This window comes from Cercospora kikuchii (genome assembly GCF_019650295.1).
Source record: "Cercospora kikuchii DNA, contig_00008, whole genome shotgun sequence".
NCBI lineage: Eukaryota > Fungi > Ascomycota > Dothideomycetes > Mycosphaerellales > Mycosphaerellaceae > Cercospora > Cercospora kikuchii.
The window spans coordinates 1,915,236-1,935,540 of record NW_025408589.1 but is presented as its reverse complement, the minus strand read 5'-3'; the positions used below and the strand labels follow the sequence as shown (position 1 = coordinate 1,935,540).

General features: G+C 52.2%; 11 protein-coding genes across 11 annotated transcripts; 5 read left to right on the top strand and 6 right to left on the bottom strand.

Annotated features, from left to right (window-relative positions):
- Positions 1-261: 261 nt before the first annotated feature.
- CKM354_001194800 (mismatch repair ATPase MSH2) lies at positions 262-3,042 on the bottom strand (the record flags this gene model as incomplete). Its single annotated transcript, XM_044807457.1, has 1 exon — positions 262-3,042. The coding sequence occupies one exon, from the start codon at positions 3,040-3,042 to the stop codon at positions 262-264; it is 2,781 nt and encodes a 926-aa protein (XP_044663392.1).
- Positions 3,043-3,463: 421 nt separating this feature from the next.
- On the top strand, positions 3,464-4,885 carry CKM354_001194700 (threonylcarbamoyladenylate synthase; the record flags this gene model as incomplete). Its single annotated transcript, XM_044807456.1, has 1 exon — positions 3,464-4,885. The coding sequence occupies one exon, from the start codon at positions 3,464-3,466 to the stop codon at positions 4,883-4,885; it is 1,422 nt and encodes a 473-aa protein (XP_044663391.1).
- A 390-nt stretch (positions 4,886-5,275) lies between these two features.
- Positions 5,276-6,070, top strand: CKM354_001194600 (uncharacterized protein; the record flags this gene model as incomplete). Its single annotated transcript, XM_044807455.1, has 1 exon — positions 5,276-6,070. The coding sequence occupies one exon, from the start codon at positions 5,276-5,278 to the stop codon at positions 6,068-6,070; it is 795 nt and encodes a 264-aa protein (XP_044663390.1).
- Positions 6,071-6,600: 530 nt separating this feature from the next.
- On the top strand, positions 6,601-7,032 carry CKM354_001194500 (NEDD8 family protein RUB1; the record flags this gene model as incomplete). The annotated part of the gene is made up of 3 exons (XM_044807454.1): positions 6,601-6,611; positions 6,699-6,836; positions 6,942-7,032. The coding sequence occupies 3 exons, from the start codon at positions 6,601-6,603 to the stop codon at positions 7,030-7,032; spliced, it is 240 nt and encodes a 79-aa protein (XP_044663389.1).
- Positions 7,033-7,492: 460 nt separating this feature from the next.
- On the bottom strand, positions 7,493-10,769 carry CKM354_001194400 (MCM DNA helicase complex subunit MCM4; the record flags this gene model as incomplete). The annotated part of the gene is made up of 3 exons (XM_044807453.1): positions 7,493-8,080; positions 8,138-10,290; positions 10,340-10,769. 3 exons carry the CDS (start codon positions 10,767-10,769, stop codon positions 7,493-7,495), a joined length of 3,171 nt encoding a protein of 1,056 aa, XP_044663388.1.
- A 255-nt stretch (positions 10,770-11,024) lies between these two features.
- Positions 11,025-11,556, top strand: CKM354_001194300 (uncharacterized protein; the record flags this gene model as incomplete). The annotated part of the gene is made up of 3 exons (XM_044807452.1): positions 11,025-11,189; positions 11,317-11,403; positions 11,452-11,556. 3 exons carry the CDS (start codon positions 11,025-11,027, stop codon positions 11,554-11,556), a joined length of 357 nt encoding a protein of 118 aa, XP_044663387.1.
- A 120-nt stretch (positions 11,557-11,676) lies between these two features.
- On the bottom strand, positions 11,677-12,804 carry CKM354_001194200 (uncharacterized protein; the record flags this gene model as incomplete). Its single annotated transcript, XM_044807451.1, has 1 exon — positions 11,677-12,804. The coding sequence occupies one exon, from the start codon at positions 12,802-12,804 to the stop codon at positions 11,677-11,679; it is 1,128 nt and encodes a 375-aa protein (XP_044663386.1).
- Positions 12,805-13,199: 395 nt separating this feature from the next.
- CKM354_001194100 (uncharacterized protein) lies at positions 13,200-14,292 on the top strand (the record flags this gene model as incomplete). The annotated part of the gene is made up of 2 exons (XM_044807450.1): positions 13,200-13,251; positions 13,304-14,292. The coding sequence occupies 2 exons, from the start codon at positions 13,200-13,202 to the stop codon at positions 14,290-14,292; spliced, it is 1,041 nt and encodes a 346-aa protein (XP_044663385.1).
- A 588-nt stretch (positions 14,293-14,880) lies between these two features.
- Positions 14,881-15,711, bottom strand: CKM354_001194000 (uncharacterized protein; the record flags this gene model as incomplete). The annotated part of the gene is made up of 3 exons (XM_044807449.1): positions 14,881-15,091; positions 15,157-15,510; positions 15,602-15,711. The coding sequence occupies 3 exons, from the start codon at positions 15,709-15,711 to the stop codon at positions 14,881-14,883; spliced, it is 675 nt and encodes a 224-aa protein (XP_044663384.1).
- An 805-nt stretch (positions 15,712-16,516) lies between these two features.
- On the bottom strand, positions 16,517-18,256 carry CKM354_001193900 (uncharacterized protein; the record flags this gene model as incomplete). The annotated part of the gene is made up of 1 exon (XM_044807448.1): positions 16,517-18,256. The coding sequence occupies one exon, from the start codon at positions 18,254-18,256 to the stop codon at positions 16,517-16,519; it is 1,740 nt and encodes a 579-aa protein (XP_044663383.1).
- A 1,087-nt stretch (positions 18,257-19,343) lies between these two features.
- On the bottom strand, positions 19,344-20,002 carry CKM354_001193800 (uncharacterized protein; the record flags this gene model as incomplete). Its single annotated transcript, XM_044807447.1, has 2 exons — positions 19,344-19,545; positions 19,719-20,002. The coding sequence occupies 2 exons, from the start codon at positions 20,000-20,002 to the stop codon at positions 19,344-19,346; spliced, it is 486 nt and encodes a 161-aa protein (XP_044663382.1).
- Positions 20,003-20,305: the final 303 nt, after the last annotated feature.

The window sequence follows — 20,305 nt, the reverse complement described above, 5'->3', positions numbered from 1 at the left end:
TTTGACTCTTCGGGTGTCTTTTAAGGGACTGGAAAAAGCTACTGCGACGAGCTTGAGCATCGAACAGGGCGACTCGCGCGGTCATCGGGAAGCGACGTGGCCTTCTTGTAGCAATATATTGATCACCAACACAGAATGAACAGCCTAACGAGGCGTGATTGAAACATTGAACCTTTTAGCTATTATTTACAAGCCATGCCAGCAACGCCGTGCTCCGCCGAGCTAATTGTAACAAAGTCGTTGCGTCTCTTCGGAGCTGTCTTACAATGCCTTCACGCTCTGGAAGAACGGATTCGCCAGCAGCTGTTCGTTCCCTTGCACGAGATCTTTCATCCTCTGCACTTGTTGCTCCTTGCCCAGCCCTTCGGCTTCGACCTGCTCTTTCCACTGCTTCAAGAGTTCTTTCAGCAACTTACTTCCCTCCTCAACCTCTTCTTTGCTCGCTTGTACATTGAGTTGCTCATTCTTGCCCGAAAAGTCTTCCAACTCGTCAGCTTTGCGCTTGGCCATATTCACGACCTTTTGCGGGAAGCGGACGAGCTCGGCGACGTGAATACCGAAGGACTGGTCTGAAATGCCGGGCACGACTTTGTACAGCAGAGTGACTTCGCGGCGGCGGCTGTTAGCTGCGTCACCGTTCATGCTCACATCCTCTGATCCGTCGCCAATGTGGGCAACAACGTGGAGGTTTTGAACTTGAGGGTATGTATCGACCAATGCTGTGAGTTCGTGGAAGTGGGTAGCGAACATGCTGAATGCACCAATTTCTTTGATGATGTGTTCGCTGATGGCCCACGCAAGGCCGAAACCGTCGTATGTGCTTGTGCCTCGACCAAGTTCGTCGATGATGACAAGTGATTCCTTGGTGGCAGTTTTGAGGATATTTGAGGTCTCCAGCATTTCTGCCATGAATGTACTGACTCCCTTCAGCTGACTGTCACTTGCTCCCACTCTTGCTAGAATGCAGTCGAAGAGCGTGAGTTCTGCTTCTGAGCATGGAACGAAACAGCCGATCTGTGCCATCAGGGCAATGACACCAATTTGGCGAATGTATGTTGACTTGCCGCCCATGTTGGGGCCAGTGATGATCAAGAATTCGGAGCTCTCGCGTGTGAGCGAGACGTCGTTCGTGATGAATTGAATGTCGTCTTGCATTTCCATGCACGGGTGCCGGGCCTCTTTCAGGATCGTGCTGCCAGTGCCTCGAGGATGCATCTTGGGTCGCACGTACGCGGTCGGCGCGTGAACTGAAACATGAGCAAAGCTTACGATCACGTCCAGATGAGCGAGAACACCGGCGAGTTGTTCAATGACTGGGCAGTACGATGCTGCAACATTGACCACCTCATGCACCAGTCCACTTTGTGTTCTGTTGTAGTTGTCTGACAACTGATCGAACTCGCGTCTCATCTCGGTGAGCTTTGGCGTCGTGAAATAGGTGCCGTTCTTTTGCGTCGCGATCTCTGGATACTGCTTCTTGCCTCGAATGACGCTGGCCTCTGTTCTTGTCAACCGCAGACACCAGCCATGGACTCTGTGGTTCTCCAGGAGGAGCTTCTTCTCAGTATCCATGCCCAAGTCATCACCAACGCGTTGATGCTCTCGATCGATGTCGTAGCGAAGCTTGTCGAGCTTTTTGCGGATGACACGAAGGGTGTCATCAAACTCTGGCTTGATGATGAACTCGTGGTTGTCGAGCGCTTCCAGGTCGACTGTGGTTTCAACCATCTCTTGTAGTTTTACAAAACTGTCTGAGTACTCTCGCAGCTTGTTTGTGTAGACCGCATCCAGAGCATCTTTGTATGCTTCATCCATGACGCCCTCGAATGTCCCAATGAAATCAGGCAAGCGGATAGCTACCTGGTAAGCTCGAACAACGTCTTCGAGATTTGCTTTCTTGCGTTGGAACTTCTTCGCCAACCGGTACAGGTCCGGTATTGATCGGAGATGCTCTTCTTGAAGGGTCTGCCGTAGCTCAGTGTCGTTGACGAATGCTTCCACAAGCTGCTGTCTCTTCTCGATCTGTTCGAGGCTCATCAATGGTTGCTTGAGCCATTGTGCCAGCAGTCGACTGCCAACTGGTGTCTTGCAATGGTTCAGCAAACCGTATAAATTCATCGTCTTTGAGCCATCCTTCGGTCCAGGCATCAAGTTGAGGGCTTTGAGAGCTGATGAGTCGAGCTTCATGTACTGGCTGAGGTCGTGCTGGTACAACTGATACTGCCCAAAATTGCTCGGATCTGACATGATGCCGAGATACTTGATCAGTGCAGCCGCTGATCCCATTGCAAGCTTGAGATCTGTCTGTGGCAGAGTCCCGGTAGCCTTCTCGTCCCGGAGCAGTCGCGTAAGGTCTTGCTCGGTGTCTTGCTTTCCAAAGTCGCCGGCTGGCCGCTCTGACACCGCGCAATTGCAGTTGTCAGCGATAGTTCGCAACTTTTGTATTTCGGCATCCTTCTTGGTGATGTCAGTCTGGATCAGGCACTCTTTCACGCCGAGTTGAATGATCAAGGATTCGAAATTTGAGTAGATATCGTTGTCCACGAATTCGCTGACACCAAGCTCGCGGACACTGGCATCAGCGAAACACACGCCCACATTGCGTCCCTCGTTGGCCTTCGCTGAAACTTTGACTGATAAGATGATAGGTGCAGATTCAACGTGGCCACCGAGGTCGTCTTCGATATCTTGCAGATTACCGGGCGATGCCTGCTTCGTCACCTTCCATTGATTTCTTCCAGATGTCTCCAGCACTTCTATTCGTCTCCCTAAGCGGAAGATGGCTTCTCGGATGAATGTGCGGAAAACTGTTACTGTCATGGTGACTGAAGGAAGACCCGGATTTCTGCCCAACGTCTTGAGCACCGAGGTGGTCTTGTACTGAACTCGGGCGATAAACTCTGCATCATCGCCATGAGCTGACAGAAAATCTCCACGGTCGAATATCCGAATGGTGTCTGTGGGCTTGTTCGACTCTAGTTGGTGGAAGGTCTTAACGAAGCCGGCCTCGTCGTCGACCTTCAGTTCCGGTCTTGAGCCCATGGTGGGGTTCTATATCCTTTTCTGAAAAGTTCCAGCGGAGTAATCAGTTGTTGTGATGAAAGACATGCACGGTGGTGCTGCAATGTCCAGTGATGGACTTTGGGAGGCGGAAGACGCGCTCGCGTAACGGACGCGACAAAGTGGTCTTGGCAGCCGCGACTTCTTTTGCCGAGTATCGTTCCTCCTGCAATGTTCCCCTGACTAGCAACACTGCGAGAAGCAGCTCTGTCCAGAGGCTTCGCCAGCTCAGTCAATGATAGCCATCTCTTCGCGCTCTCGTGCACCGTGGATTGTACCAGAGTATACGCTTTGGTCCATCAGCGCGGTACCAGTCACGTGCTGGCGCACTTTAGCGCGACTACTGGACCCTGATAACGACTCATTGCGAATAAAAAGTTAAGTGCATAACGACTGTGCATTCATGATCAACAGTATTTTCCGCACTCGATCACCGAAACAGGCAGCAAACATTCGACATCACGTCAATGCGTCTACGTCGCCAGCCATGGATACCCGAATTCTACCAGTTGATGTGGGCAAGATTGGCCCTATGAGGGCCAAGTCAGTAACGAACGATATCCTGGATGAGCTCGATTTCCAGATCGACAACGAGTCCATCGATGCACAGAACCTCCAGCAGGCTGCAAAGGACCTCAAGACTTCCGATGTGCCCGTCGCTTTTCCAACGGAGACAGTATATGGCCTGGGCGCTGATGCCACCAGGAGTGACGCAGTCAAAGGCATTTACAAGGCTAAGCAAAGACCTTCTGACAATCCACTCATTGTGCATTTCCATTCTCTGCAACAGCTTAGATCCCTGCTTCACGGTCACGCGTCATCTGCGGCCAATGGTGTGGGCGAAGACCCCATACCAGCCATTTATCGCTCACTGATCTCACGATTCTGGCCTGGGCCTCTCACTATCATCCTGCCAAATCCGAGCAATTCTCCCCTGGCTCCAGAAGTCACGGCAGGCTTGCAGACATTCGGTGCGCGCATGCCAAGGCATCTTCTTGCACTCGCTCTCTTGTCGCTTGCCGATATCCCGGTAGCTGCACCATCTGCGAACGCTTCTACCAAACCTTCTCCCACTGCTGCGGAGCATGTAGCATACGATCTGAAGGGAAGAATATCGACAATATTAGATGGTGGGCCGTGTGATGTAGGCGTCGAAAGCACCGTTGTGGATGGCATCTCCCAGCAACCACCCGTTGTTCTGCGGCCAGGCGGCATCAGTCTGGAGCAGATCCGCTCATGTCCTGGCTGGGAGGACACGCAGATTGGATACAAAGACACCTCGGAGAAAGGAGCACAACCTCGAGCTCCTGGCATGAAATATAGGCACTATTCTCCAAAGGCGACTGTCGTGCTCTTTGAAGCTGGAAAGAGCCCGCCATCGATTGACGAGCTCAAAGCTCAGATAGGGGAAAAGGCGAGGATCGGACTTGTACGCACAAAATTGTGGCAACTCGACATCTCTGCTTCGAACACGATAACGGTACACGAAAGCGGCACCAAGGGAAGCACGATCGAACGCACATCGTCAGAACAAGGAGCAGGATTCGCGGGCATGCTGAAGAGCTTGCAAGAGACCAATTGGTCCAATATCGTTCCAACGAAGCACGCGGCTAGCATCGCTGGTAACCCTGTTGAACTCGTTGATGTCGCACTGGGAGATGATACAGAGGACGTCGCCCGGGGCATCTTCTCGGCTTTGCGAGATCTGGACAGAATAGATGTCGATGCAATCTTCGTGGAAGGCATTGACGATAATGAAGGATCTCTAGCTGCCGCCGTCATGAACAGACTACGCAAAGCGGCCGAACTTCGAGTAAAAGATTGATGGGAAAGAATTCTAACGCCTACGATTCAACACACGCAAGGCTCGGCTACGATTCCTGTACACAGCAGACCTCTAGCCGGAAGACTGCATTAACACCAGGTTTGGTTCAACCACATCATTCTGCATCGAGAGACCCCAGAGTCTTGGCAAGTCTCCGTGCGCGACCAATCCCAACGTTCAGAGCCTCGGTTTCCGGCCCGGATAAGTGGTTACTTTGTGTGGAGATACTGCTTCTCGTCATCTCTTCCATCACTTCCTATTCAATGCTCAATTAATCTGCCGTGCTGTGCCGTAAAAATCACACAGATATAATCAAAATCTGAAGGCACAGGACGAAAGCACGATTTCTTCGGATTCTCACACTCAATCAACTTTGCTTGAAGAATTCGAATGGCACCTTCTGTGCAGCAGCCACTTGGCCAGCCAGTCGAGATAGCTCCCGATGCAAATAAAGTCAACGGTCACCAAGAGCCACGCAAAGAAGTGACAATTCTTGTTACTGGTTTTGGTCCATTCCAGGATAAATTTCCCATCAACCCATCATACGAAATTGTAAAAAGGCTTCCCGAAGCACTCGCTGCAGCTTCACCGAAGCACGCATCAGTGCGCATAATTCGTTATGGGACGCCAATAAGGGTGGCATTCGATGAGGTGCGCGAGCTTGTACCGCAATTGCACAACGACTATGCCGGTACCGCAGACGTCGTCCTACATATTGGCATGGCTTCTGGTCGCAAGTTTTATTGCATAGAACGATATGCGCATCGTGATGGCTATACGAAGAATAAAGACCTCGATGGCAATATTCCCCCGGAAGACGAAGGCAGAACAGTATTCGCAGACTGTCCCACGACAATGACCACATCATTGGATTACGATAATGTGCTCCTGAATTGGCAAGGCAACGTTCTTGAAATACCGGAAAACAAGCCAGGGTGTGGATGCGATCTGAAAGAAAGTCACGACGCTGGACATTACCTCTGTGACTATATTTACTTCAACAGTCTGGCATTCACGGGTCGACGGAGTGGCGAAATGGAAGCAGTCGGTAGTATATCGAGGCCTGTGCTATTCATGCATGTCCCGGCTGAGAGTGATGGAGATATGCTTGAAAGAGGCACGGCCGTTACCGTGGAGCTACTCAGAGCCATCGCCGACGACTTCGCAAGGCTTCGAGCTGAGTAAGCTCAACGATGACACAGGCCTTGAACTTCACCAAGCCGTGCTCTATGGGAGAGTTGGCCTGGGCTTGAGACAAACACATATGTCTGAGACAAACACATATGTCTGAGACAAACACATATGTCTATGCGTTAGTATGCATCTTGCATCTGATTCGAAGCATTTGGTTTATCATAAATAAGCATATTGTCACGACAGCGGTAGCAGGCAGTACTCGGAACAACAATTTAAGATGATGCTGTTTTTGAGATTCATATGCTCCCATTCACTTTCGTAACAGTGGAGGGTGAATAGTAGCCTGTTCAGTGAAAGTGAGTCGAAGTCTTGGCATGAATGCCTGGCTCATGTGGTGAAGCTTGTGCTTGCTGTGTGATCATCCCGCCCCCACTTCCATCACCTTTGTTCGTCACTGCAACCCGACAATCTTTCGACCTGCAAACAAAACACACAAACTCGACTTCACCTCCGCTCAACTTTCACCCCAGCGCTCTCGCAGACCTACATCTTCCAACCGTGTATCCAGAAAGCTCAAGATGCAGATCAAGTAAGCAGTCCATTTCCAGCGACTCTTCTCGCCCCGCAGGCAGATGCGCCAACAAGACCACGATCGCTAACCTTTTTTCGCGCATAGAGTCCGTACCCTTACGGGTAAAGAGATCGAACTCGACATCGAGCCGGACTACAAAGTCCAGCGGATAAAGGAGCGCGTGGAAGAGAAGGAGGGAATTCCACCGGTGCAGCAGCGGTTGATCTTTGGTGGAAAGCAGATGTGAGTAAATGGACAAAGATTCGCGGCGAGCAAGGAGAGACATGATTGGGGACGGCGATTCTTGAGGAAGGGTGTGTGAGCAAGGACTGACAGACAATTGCATAGGGCCGACGACAAGACAGCCGAGGAGTACGGTCTCGAGGGTGGCGCGACTTTGCATTTGGTTCTGGCGCTTCGTGGTGGCGTGGAGAACTAGACGGCATGACGATACGACCAATTCAGCCGGATTTTCAGTCACGCCAAAGAACATGGTACGCTGAGAATGAGAGCATGAGCATGGAGGGATTGCACGTTGAAGATGGGGTACTGTTTCGCGCAGAGGAAGCTACGCGTTGTATGATGGAGCGAACTGGGATACCACAGCAGGAACAGAGCTGGTCTGCGAAGAGTTAAAGACGTGGTCTGGGAAGCAAAGCTACACCCATCGGATTTGCATGAGCGATGACCACGGATATGATATGACGAGAGCATGAGAGAGTCTGACAACCTAAGTTCTCGACGAGAGCGAAGGCAATAGCAGAGCATAAAGTATCGTTCGGCAAATACGGTATCATTTACATGCATCTCTCATGTCAACGCCAGACAAGAGACATTCCATTCAATGCACGCCACAACGGCAAAGCGAAAGCGCCAACCCAGCATCATCAACGTCATCCTCATGCAATTCCTGTAATCCTCCTGATGCTTCTCCTGGCACCTTCGCCGAGCACTTGCACTTTGCCTTCAGCTTCCAAACTCCTGACAGCCTCCGCAAAATCTTGCCCTTCAACAGGCACAGAGCTCTGCTCGGACATCGTCCTCACGACTTCTCCATACCTCGCGCTTTGCGCGCCAGATCTGAGCATGTCGTCCAACACTGACAGCACACCATTCTTGAGGTCCTCCTTCCTCTTCCGTTCGCTCGCACTTGTACCCTCGGTCAATAGACCCATGTCGATGAGACCTGTGCGGGCGTCTGTAGCAGCTTGCTTGAGAGCTGATTGAATCAGACGCACAGCTTCGTCGACGTCGCTTTCATCGACAGTCTCCGAAAGTCGCATCTTTGCATGAGCTTCCGATAGGCGAATCATAGATTCGAGTTGACGAGTTGTCGCTGTGATTCGGCGTTCCGAGGCTCGAATGTCTTCACCGAGCTTACGCATGGCGACGTATGACTTGACTAAAGCATCTGCTGCGGGTTGCGTGATCTTGGGGTGGATGTTTGAGCGAGCGTAGGAGATGTAAGATGTCAAGAACTCCACAGGCTAAGGAGAGAAGTCAGTATGTCAATATTTCTTGACGCATTGTGCGAGACCACTTACGAGAATTTCATCTCTGCTTGCATTGTCCGGGTTGTCCTCGAGATACATGCCGACCAAATGGCGAGCGAGCTTGCGATCTGCAGATTCATCGATACGATCCAGGACCAGGTAGACGAGATCGAAACGCGACAGTAATGTCGGAGGAAGATCAATGTTTTGTGGCACAGGCAAGTTCGGATTGTACTTGCTGCCAATGGGGTTAGCAGAAGCCAAGATGGACGTTCTGGCGTTGAGCGTTGTGATGATGCCAGCCTTTGCAATGGAAACGGTTTGCTGTTCCATCACTTCGTGCAGCACTGAACGCGTGGCATCTGACATCTTGTCGAATTCGTCGATACAGCATACGCCGCCGTCAGAAAGAACCAGTGCACCAGATTCAAGGACCAGAGACCGCGTTTCTGGGTCGCGAGTGACATATGCCGTCAGACCCACAGCAGAAGAGCCCTTGCCAGATGTGTACACTCCACGAGGAGCGATCTTGTGGATGTACTCGAGCATTTTCGACTTCGATGTCGATGGATCACCGCACAGCAGTACGTTGATGTCTCCTCTGTACTTTGGCGAACCACCCTTCTCGAAGCTCTTGTTCGTGCCACCGAACAGCTGCAGAAGAATGCCTTTCTTGACATCGTCCATCTCGTAGATCGATGGAGCGAGTGATCGCGCGAGCAGTTCGTACACGTCAGGCCTTGCGGCAGTTTCCTTGATCTTGGTCTCTTCCTCTTCGCTGACTTTGCGGGTCTCTTCGATGCTTCCAGCAGCTTGTTCAGCAAGCTGCTCCTCGATCGTCGTTGTATCGATGCCCATTCGTTTCTTGTCAACTTTCTGAATATGCAAGCAATCAACATAAGTCTTGAAAATGTTCTTGACCGATCGCTGGCGTGGGTTCACGCGAACTTGATTGCACTTGAAGATACCAGTGATCTCAACCCTGTCTCCAGCTTTGCAGACATCTACAAGCTCATCATAGGCACACAAGCTGACGGAATGTGGTGTCTGACCGTCTGGAACCGAGTCAGGTGTTTCTTGGAGCTTGATAACTTGCTTGTCGGCGAAGCCTGAACGATTATGCACAATCTGCATGCTGTTGCTAGCACTACAGACCTCGCGCGGACATCGCGTCGGCTCAGCAATCTTGCCTCGGTCAAGGTCGACCTTGACTGTGTGATGGCAGACAGAGCATCGGAAGAATGCATCTTTCATATCTGGGATGATTGGCGTAGTGCGTATTACCAGACCTTTGACGGAGACCAGCTGATCCATGTCTTTAGGATTCAGCTCTCGCAGGTTGATGTTCCTATCGAGACCGAATGGGCGTACACGATATGAAGAGCTCTCGACCTCAGCATACAGATCCTGCTCATCGGATGCGCTCTGTTGTGTCGGTCTTGGAGTATCGCCATTCATATTGTTGTCGACATCGGAGCTGGGCATTGGCGGCATAGAGCTAGAGTCTCTCGCGCGGTCCTGGCCATTCTGCTGCGAAGCCTGCGATTTCCTCTCGCTCATCTTCTTCTCTGCAAGCTCAAGCAGCGTGTCCTTCACAGCAGAATCGATAAGCGGGACCAGTTCGCTTGGATAGGCCTGTAGCTGATGCCATAGCTTCCTTGTGCCTGGATATGACTTGAGATTCCTACAGTCCAGATAGAAGCACTTTGTTCCCAGCTCAAGCATGGTCTCCAGTTGTGCAAGAGCTTCTTTCTCAGCGGCAGGCTCTCCAGGCGCCACATATTCTCCTTCCATGAGTTCTCCATCCTGAAGCATGCGATACTTCTTTTGGAAGTTGTACAAATAGTCCTTGAAAGCAGACCACGAATCAGTTACGGAGATGTTGGTACCCCAGATGAGCCTGGTTCCACGGCCCCCAAGCGCTGCCGCGTCCGATGTGTCTGGATTGAGGTTCGAGAAGGTGTTTGCGTCTGACTCTTCCTGCACCGGTGCGCCGTTCTCGTCGACGAAAAGCTGTCTTCGGCGCCCGCTGTTCTCCAGCAGATCTGAGTTGATATCGTGTCGTCTTTCTCTTGCGTTGGACTGACTTCCTATGCCACCTGATCGAACGAACAGTCCTGTAGAGCTCGTTCCGTGCTGGCGCTGACCGTTCGAAGCTGGGCCTGCAGCATCAGAACTTGTCGCATAATGAATTGGCGATGAATCTATGTTGTCTTCAGCAAGCGTCTTTCAACCTCTTTTGCACGAACTTACCACCAATGCCTCCGTTCGCCCTGGGCGTTCTTCCTCCATCGCTACTGAATCCAGCAGGCGTGTTTGCATCAGTCCGCTGCTTCAACGGACTGCTACCATTGACACTGCCTCTCGCTGGCACGCCCAAACTCTGACTTTGCGACTGCGATTGACTCCCCGCGGGTGAACTTCTGAAGAACAATGGACTGCTGGCGGGAGGCGCTTGGCTCTGGCTATTGCTGTTCTGTGTAGCCCTAGGAGTTCCTCTCTGCGATGAAGCTGCATTGGCTTCCGATTGCAATTGCGCGTCTGGCAGGTCTTCTCCTTCAGGGAGGGGCGGGTCGCTGGCGGGAGGTTCTGAAGACCGTGGGGCCTGCGAGCCGCGTTGTGAACGGCGAGGGGTACTGTTCGCGCTCCCTCGCGTTGAGCGTCTCTGTGTTGGCGACGACATTTCCGGTGTGTTTTCGCCTGTTGTGAGGTGGGATACGATGCAGCGAGGTCTGATGGGAGAGGAGCTTTCTGCAGCCAGAAGCGCGCGTACCACTTTACACGAAAGATCCGCGTCGCGTCCGCTCGACGTGTTGCGGGCCACTGTCGATGATTGGTGGAGAGCCGAGGAGTGAGACCCTGCTAACTCGCTTTCCCACGATTTCCAAACATAACGCTTGACTAATACTGCTCTATAACCACATCTCTTGGACTGAAGATGCCTGCCCCTTCACGGATCTCGATCGCCACATCGGCCCTGAATAGACTCGTTAAGGAGGAAAAGTCATACCGCAACGAGCACGAGTCGCAGAAAGAACGAATCGCCAAGCTCGAAGCCAGCCAAGGAGACGACGAGAACGCAGAATACATATTGAGACAAGAGGTAAGTCATGATCGAATGTGTCCGAGGTATTTTTACAGGCTATCATTCGTATTACTGTCGTTTCATTCATTGAACACTTCAATACGCCTTCGCTAAACCCCAAGAATGCTAATGTACAATTTCACAGCGCAAAGCGCTCGAGGAGACCGAGGCTATGTTTCCGCAGCTCAAGCTGAAGATCACTGAGGCCAAGGAGAAGCTTGAGGCCCAGCTGGTAAGTGTCCTCTCAGCTCATATCGTGTGCTAGTCTGATGGCGCACAGGAGCAGGACAAAAGCCCTGGCGACCAAAGCAACACGCCAGAAGATGTCACCAAAGCCAAGGAGGCTATAGCCGCAGCACTGGTCGCTATTGGCGAGTCTTCGTGAGCTGATAGCTGTGGGTGATGAATGGCTGCTGTATTTGCCAGGACCATGATAGGAAATCGAAGGCTTGGACTACTGCCGGCAGCCAATGTACGCTTTCAAGACGCTGACGTCGTGCCGAACTCAGTGTCTGGCCTTCTTCGTTGTCTTCATGAATATCGATCCAGCTGCTGTGGGTCGCTTCTTGACGACTACGGGTGCAGGGCTGGCCGTCTTCGGTGGAGATGCTGCCTGTGCTGGAGGAGAAGCGGCAGGACTACTGGCTTGCGATTTAGTGGATTGCTTCTGTGGTTCTGGAGACGCGGCCTGTGGTGTAGAACCGAAATCGAATTTTGCTGATGATGATTTCTTCGCCCTGGCAGCCGCGTTTGCAGATTGTGTAAGTGCCCTGAGCTTGGCCTCATTGACCGCCCTTGCCTGCCGGACCACAGCTTCGTTCTGGCTCCGATGCGCGGCTGCAAACTGTGCGGCCCCCTTCCGACCAGGAGCTTGAACCTTAAAGTTCGCATTCATTCTTCGTTGTTCCTGAAGCAGGTCTTTCTGATGGGGCAGCAGCTCACGAGGAGCGATTTCCATTCGGCCTCGTTGACCGGCCTCTCGGAGCATACTCGCAGGTGCCTCTTTGATTTGTCTGGATGCCCGGATAGAGTTTCCAGCGTGTGCATTGGACTGAAATGGGCGACCGAGGCTCATCTGCTTGGAATTGGCCGCAGAACGGTTCCTGATCGCAGCGATCGCATCCGCGCCTGTTTTTGCCTTGTGAGCTTCTATTGGCGGTTTGCGCTCCCAGCTGCTTGTGCCCCTCTTGCGCGTGCCGTCCACGAAGATTGCCGGGCCCTCGCGAGCATGATGCATGACCTTGTCCACAATGACAGCCTTCTTGTTCTCCCTGTTGACTTTGTCGCCCAAGAGCGTAATACGAAGTTGTTCTTCCTGTTCTGCCTCACGAGCCTTTTCGGCGCGCATGAGTTTTCTGTAGACTTTGTGCCAGCTGGCCGGATTCTTGGGATAGAGCATGTTCTCTTCCGGTAGATTGGGCATGTCGCGCTTGATCATAGCTTGCCAGAACTCGCCCGTGTGCTCTGCGAGTTGCGGCGAATTTCTCTCGATCTCGAGCAGCTGCTCCGGGTTGTGCACTCTCTTGAGTATTGGGCGTGCCATGTCGAAAGGCATGTCGGCGAGGTTGTCGATCGACTCGATGTTGCGCTGGGCGCAGCGAATGGCCATGGCGAGAAGTGTTGACACAGTCATGGCGGTGGAGGGGGCCGCCGCCAACTTATGTAGTTCGTCGTTCACTCGCTCACTCTATTGTTACCAGCGACAATAGGTCAACCTCGACTCGAACAATAGTATGATGCTACACGAGGGTTGTCACTCAATCTTCTGCTCCTTCAACTGATGTATTAGCCATAGGCTCGAAGTCATAGTTAGCAAGAGGCGAAAGGAGTGCGCTCGAGCAGAGCAGCGTGGGCATTGGTTCATATGTGGGCTTGGTGGAGGAAGGAAGGTGGAAGTGGAAGTGAAACTAGCTGCACGTGGTTGGCGGCGCATGATCCCTGTCAGCCAAGCCAATCTCGTGAAGACGGACAAAGAACATCATCCACGTCGTAAGCTACCACACCATTGGCCCGTCGCTGTACGGTAAGATGGCCGAAACAGATCAACCATTAGCAGCTCTGCCAGAGCAGGCGCAAGAAGGTATCTCGTGTCTCTCTCAGAATCTGCAGACATTGACTAACCACATTCAAAGATGCTCTTCACGCGAACCGCCTGCTCGCAGTCGAGGAGCGACCATTCCAACGCGTCACCAAGCAACTTCTAAGCAACAGCTCAGCGTTACGGCCATCACTATCCTATCTACCATCTCCGCCTGCCGAGGGCGGTGATGAGGCCCCAGTGTACGATGCGTCGCGAGTGGAGCGATTCCGCGAAGACGTGCTGCTGGACTTCGCATACCTCGAAAGCAGCATAATTCGCATCCAGCTCACGCTATCCTCAAATCAGCGCGAACGCGAACGATACGCAGCCGAAAAAGCCAAGATCCTCGAAACCGCGCAGGCCGTCCGAGACAACACAGTCGAATTGAGAGGGAAGTTGGTCGAAGCACAGGAAGCCCTCGAGCGCAGAAAGGGCTACGATGTCATGGCTGCGAAGATCCTCGACGATAAGAAGCTCAAGAGTCGTGACGAGGCCAAGGCAGAGATCGACAAGCTTGAGAAGGAAATTGAAGACCTGCAGCACGAGAGCGCTGGATACGAGGGCACATGGCAGGAGCGACGAGAACAGTACGACAGAATTATTCGTGAGGGCGAGGCCATGATACGGCAAATCAAAGGTATCAAAGATGAGCCAAAAGAGGAGAAAGTAGATGAAGAAATGGAAGATGAGCATGTTGACAAGGAAGAGGGCGACAACAGTGGCAGGAATACGCCAATGCAGGATGGCAGATCGCCTCAGCCTGCAGAGGCCGGCGACGCGACTCCTATGCCAGACAGTGGCGAAGCTGGTGAGGGGAGTTTTGAAGGCACGCCCGCGCGTCCGACCAATAAATTTCTGGAAGTGGACGATGCGACCAGATCTGGGAGTCGTGTCTCCTCACCTTTGTCACAAGCTGCACACATGCCCGATGATGTGGATATGGGCGACACTCCGCTCGCGACGGCAGAGACACCGAGCAATGGCGAGGCACAGGTTGCAACGCCTAGCGATGCGATGGCTGAGACCATGGACGAATCTTGAGCAGGATTGAGGACCGGCAGAGCGGGATCACAGACCTGTGGTCATGCCATTGTGCGTGGCGCAATGTTGCGATACTTCCATGGACCGGCCAACCCGTTGACATGCGCATCCTCGAGCGCTGATTAGCACTGGCTCATAGCTCGGTTGGCGACACGTTCACGAGCTTCTGAACCACCTCGATATCTCGCTTGCCTAGCGGCATCAGATGGAGTGCCCGGGTCTTAAGACCTTCGAACGGAGCTACTTAATACTCGCCTGTATAGCACAGGAACCTTTACAACAGAAGCGGAACAAGCCATATCTCGACTGATACAGTTGCTCGAATCCTCATCGTCAAGACTACGTCCGAGCTGTCCGCGAACGCATCCACGCCAAATCTTAGAGTGAGCCATATTGCTCTCCGGCTCCGACAGAAGTCGACCTTCACTCGGTTTTGGCAGCGTCCTCCTGCGCACCTCTCGCATAGACAGAATTGTGCAAAGAATGATTCTTCGCCATTCTCAGCAAAGCTACGCGCCGCGCCGAATTTATTCGGCCGGCGAATGAGGCCCTCATATAGCTCTTGATCTGATCATCTCCTCGCGATTCTCAGCCACCCTTCCTCACACCTCCCGAGGCTGCTGACAACCCCAACTTCTTCCTCTCACCCTCAATGACCCTCTTCACAAGCTGCAACACAGGCTGCTTGTCCGCCGGCGCAACGCAGTTCGCGGGCTCAAACGGCGCCGAAACCATGACAGCATCGTGGACAATCATCTGTGGACCATCGCGACCCGCATGCCATCGTACTGGGATGTTCCTGTAGACACATACCGTTAGCATAGAGTATACACAGGACAATTACAGGCAGGAGTCCCCACATACACTTGTCTCAACCTATCATACAACCTCTGCGCATCCTCAGTGACTCCCTGTCCCTTATGCTGTTTCTCCTCTCGTAACTGCTCCACGCGCTTCTCCAGCCGGTTTTGCAAGTATCGCGTATCAATCTTCGTAGGCGCAGTCTGGCTTATGTAATCTTTCTCGCCGAGTGATAGGACATGGAAGTCGCGGATCGAGGCTATAGGGATGATGTGATAGTCGCCGGGGACAGAAGCAGAATTTGTGGAAGGGTTGGGTGGTGGGGAGCGCGTGTTGACGGCTATAAGGCGGAGACTGGGGTCCACGGTGTAAAGCGTTCCTTCGAAGGTGGTGTTGAGGGTGTTGGTGAGACGGACACTGGAGAGAGAACTTGGATTAGCTGGTGTCTGTGTGTGACTTGCGGTGTGGGTTTGAGGTGCAGGTTTATGCAGAATATGTGCTTGCGTACCGGCCTCCGACTGCTTTCATGGCGGTTTCCATGACCTCGCCTGGCAGTGGACTACCCGTCTGCTTGGGCGTTGCGACTCTTCCCGAATTGCGCTTTGCTACATCGGCCATAGTTGCGTGGTCGTAGCGGTGGATTTCTTGTCACGCCGTATCGGCCGTCTTCAGTGCTGCGCGGCTGAGGGTTAGCTGTCGTGCGGCCTCTCCTGGTTGTCGCAAGTCGTGTACACGAATCAGTTGTAAAGTGTAAGGTCGCGCTGGGGGTCGCAGTGGAAGCACACGAAACGAATTGTGCGAGCGAGTGACGAGGAAAGCAAGGCTACAAGTGACAGATGCGCTACACACACTTTGGAGTCGTGAGGTCCGAGCTGTCGTGGTAGAGAACGAAGTTGGCTTCCCATTCGGGACGCACTAGCGCAAGTCATTCGCACAGATCAACAGTTCACTTGCCAGACCCACGCTTGTCCAACGTCTCCTTGGATGTGGATGTGGTCGTTGACATATACGGCACGGATGAATCGGCTCTTAGATACTCAATGAATGCCCAACGTGTCATGCACATCCCAATCCGCTCGACCCCATCCCAGCTCTCCCGATCCGCCCTACTTCTGGAAAACAAGACAGAAAGTAGGACTGAGACTCCGTGCTCCTCTTCCTGTAGGACTCGAGTGCCCTTTCGACCCTCGTATCTCCGCCTTGAGCAGCGTAGCTAAGGCGCTCTATCTCGACAAGCGAGATAGCTGTGAAATCCAGTTCCGAGGAGCGATCACAAAGTGAGCATGTTTCCCAGTCTCCATTGTGCTGTTCGTAACGAGCCGCCTTGTTTTCTCTGAAGTGCCTACTTGTGACCACAGTAGTCCTGTAGAAAGTACAGCTTCACAGCGTTAGACTGGAGCCCACTTGCCACCGCCGAAGGACCTCATACCTGTTTCCTCTCCAGCTTCTGCTTCAGCGCTTTAATTTCAACGTTGCACGCCCTTCCAGTATCATCGGCATCGAACACGAGCTGTCCAAGAGGCACATTTCCGTACGTAAAGTCGTCAATGTCAAGCCATGTCTGGCAAGGCCAGTACCACGTTCCGTCAGGCAATTGTTTCTGCGGTGGCTGATACACTCCTGTGAATCCAGTCTTATCTCCGCCGTACAAGTGATTGGGTATCAGGCGAAAGTCGATTTCGGTGCCGAAGCTTCCAAAGACAGTATGGAGCACATCGAAGCCGTTCGAGATATATTCCGTGACTTTCATGCCCGGCAAATCGTCTGTCGTAATAGTGATCGAAGTGTTACTGTTGTCATTGAGCGTATATTGACCGGCAAGGTTCCGATGTGCTTGCTGACGACTGATCTCGTCCAGTGCTGGCAGCATTGCGTTGATGACCACGTTTGGCACATCATCTTGCACCTCACCACGCCCCACAAGTGAAGCAGTCAATACTGCAAAACCAAAGTTGTAGGCCGGCACGACGGCAAATACGGATCTGTGAGCACCCCAGTAGCCGCTTTTGGTGTATATCTCGACCGGATGCCCATTGACCTTTCGTCGAAAGATTTCCCATGGCCGGCCTGCAGCCTGATCGATGATCTCAACAAAGGTCATGGTCGAAAACCAGCGTCTAGTCGCTGCCTTCGTGGTGAGAGTGCTGTTCAAGATCGCTCTGCCAATTGCAGCCAGATCATTGACTGTCGAAAAAGCTCCAGCCGCAGGATCCTGTGGGCCAAGGTCATTGTCCCAACTACTCTTCTGCGCATCACCAAGGGGCACGATTGATTTCGCAGTAATGTTGTTTGGCCGTCCTGATGTAGTTCCAGTCAACCCAAGAGGCCTTACCAGGCTATCATGGAAGACCTTCTCGAAATCCTCATCTGCAAGATTCGCCAAAGCGGTACCTAGTAATGCGAAGTTGGCATTGCTGTACAACGGGGTGTATCCTGGCGGAAAGCTGGCCGCTAGCTCGCCAATCCCATTGATCGACTGTTTTTGGTTGCAAGTAACGTAGCTGACATTGACTGTAAGGTAGCCGCAAGTAGGCACGTCCTTTTGTGCCACAACATGAGGTAAGTCTTGTACAGTGGGCTTGAAGGCATCGGTCAGATAGCCTTGGGGAGCAAGGTCGTTTAATGCATACTCGCGAGCTCCTCCGGAAAGATAGCTTGCCAGATCACCAACAGTGATCTCATCCCAATCTGGAACAGCATAGTCATACTGCGACCTGTCAAGCTGCGCGAGCTCCGGAATATATTCAGTGATCGGATCATTCCATCTTCTGTCTCCTGCTTTGATCATCCACAGGTATACGGTGAGAACTTTGGAGATGCTGGCGATCCGATAAATGGAGTCTGAATCTGCTGAACGAGTTCCTTGCGTACTATTCTGCACTGCTTCGTCCGTATGCGAATATTCAAAGATGAGCTCGCTCTCGTCCACGCTAAAGAGTCCTAGAGAGAAAGTGGTCTCGTTATATGGCGACATGGTCAAATTGGCTTTGAAGTGGTCTTCTATGATCTTGGTGGCATTCTTGAAGACTGCTTCTTCTGATAATCTTGTTGGGAAGGGGAATTGCTGGCCTTTGATTGGACATATTTTGAGGTCGTTCTTCTCATCCAGAGCTGTGGCTGTAGCGAGAAACGCTGTTAGGCAGCTCGCCAGTACGAATTTCATGACATTCAGCTTGTTGTGACAATATGCCAGACAATGGCTTTGTAAAGCGACTGCGTGTACTGCAATGTTCCAAGAAACAAGGTCTCACAACCCCATCGTGCCGTTACGTATGAACCCGGTTCCTTCAGACCAGCATGGCTCCGGTGTTTGTTTGTGAGTAAATCCGTTGACTAGGTTTGACTCCAGGAAGTCCCTGATGTGCTCGAACACTTATACTCGGGCCACGTCGGACCCGCGAGATAGCTGCATCCTACAATTTGGACACTAGCGAAACTCGAAGGAGCTTGCAGGATGCAAGTTGGTGATGATAGGGTCGTATTTGGAAGGACGATGATCCAGTGCCTGAAAAAGTAAAGCTCGGACGCCATTGACCAACGACGAAAAGTCAATCTAATGGCACAGAAAACGCTCCCCGTTATGCTACTTTGTTGCCCGAAATAGTAGGCTTCTTGATAGGTAGCATATTGTGATACAATGGAGACATTTGTACGTGCTGAATTATTGGAGCGATAAGCCATTAGGTCCACAGTCCTAGATGAAGAAGTCAACGCAATCAATGGATCCGCACCACCTACGCCTATCTCGCGCTCGCCCTCGAGGCGATGCGGCGTCTGTACACATTGCATGTGCGTAGAGCTGACAATAAATTCGCTGAAAGACCGCCTCCGCCGGGCAGCAAGATGGCAAACTTGATCAAGATGGCATGCTTCGCGCGTGGGCTGAAGTACTTCCTCATCTCCTCATGACTCCGCATTTCTACGGCGTATCCAAGGCACCCGGTCTTACGAAGCGGGATAGTCGCAAGATCAAGGTCGCGGCGAGAGAGCAACAAGTGTCGTTACTTGCGAGATTTCATTCTGCTGTCCGCACCTAGGGCCGGTGTGAAACAAGGAAAGAGGACATACGAACGTAGCACGTGCAAATGCAATGTCCATTGCCAAGGAATTCGGAAGTCGATCCGCTCCTGCTCAATTACTGAACATCTACAACTCTATCCTAACATCAGACCGCACAATTCAAAAGAATGTTCTCTCGTACAAATATCTCCTCTCCACCAGCATATCGCACGATGCAAGCCCAATCTCCCTCAACCGCAGCCAGGATGGCCCGCTGTGTGAACCAAGAAGACAGCAATAGCACCACGGATGAGTGTGTTCCACTGGATTCTCCACGACTCATGCAGTCGGCCACGATAACTCTCCTGCGTGATTCTCATAGTTACTCTTGGCCAGATTCCTCCCCAGTTATAGTCTCGTCCGCCAGGATCGGCCATATTCGGCGTGGTAGCGCTATTTGAGTCGAGCTGAAGCTCCACAAAACGATCGTTCGGGCCGGCATGGACTCCTGCGGGTGGACCAACTCTCACGGCATGAGCGTGGAACGGTGGTGAGATCCGTACGCCTCGAGCTGTCGCCTCAGAGCCAGCTACTTTCGCGGTGACTCTCAAGGGGTTGACACGAACTGTGAAGTTTTTGCCATGCCGTGGTTGTTCATCCAGTTGACATCGACTGTGAACTCTCCATCGTTGTGATTGATGAAGATGGGCTGTTCGTGGGCAGGACAAGTATTTGGAGGCGGTTGAGGCGGCTGATCGATGGCTCGCTTCAGAGGATTATTGAACGATACTGATCTTTCGAAGGTAAAGACCGGCGCAGCTACTTGAACGATTGGGCTGCTCCATGCAGGGACTGCTGACAGGAACAAACAGAGCGCAACTTTGATTCCAGTCTTGCCCGAGGAAGTCATCGTGTGGTCTACAATATCTAGTAAGATCGATTGTCGTAGATGTGCTGTCTGATATGCTTTGGCAACTGATGATGAGTACACAAGACTACGTTCAGTGCAGTCTTCGAGATTTATATCTCTACGGCGTGTTGGCTACGCACGTTGGACACAAGGTAGAAACCCAAGACTGTTAAACAAGGTGCTTATCAGAACTAAGCTCGACAGCTACCCGGTGAAGAAGTTCTGCAGGGCTCTTCGTATTCCTCCTACCAATTGGGTCGGGGCGGTAGAGGTAAATCCGCTTATGTGCTCTGCAGTAACGGC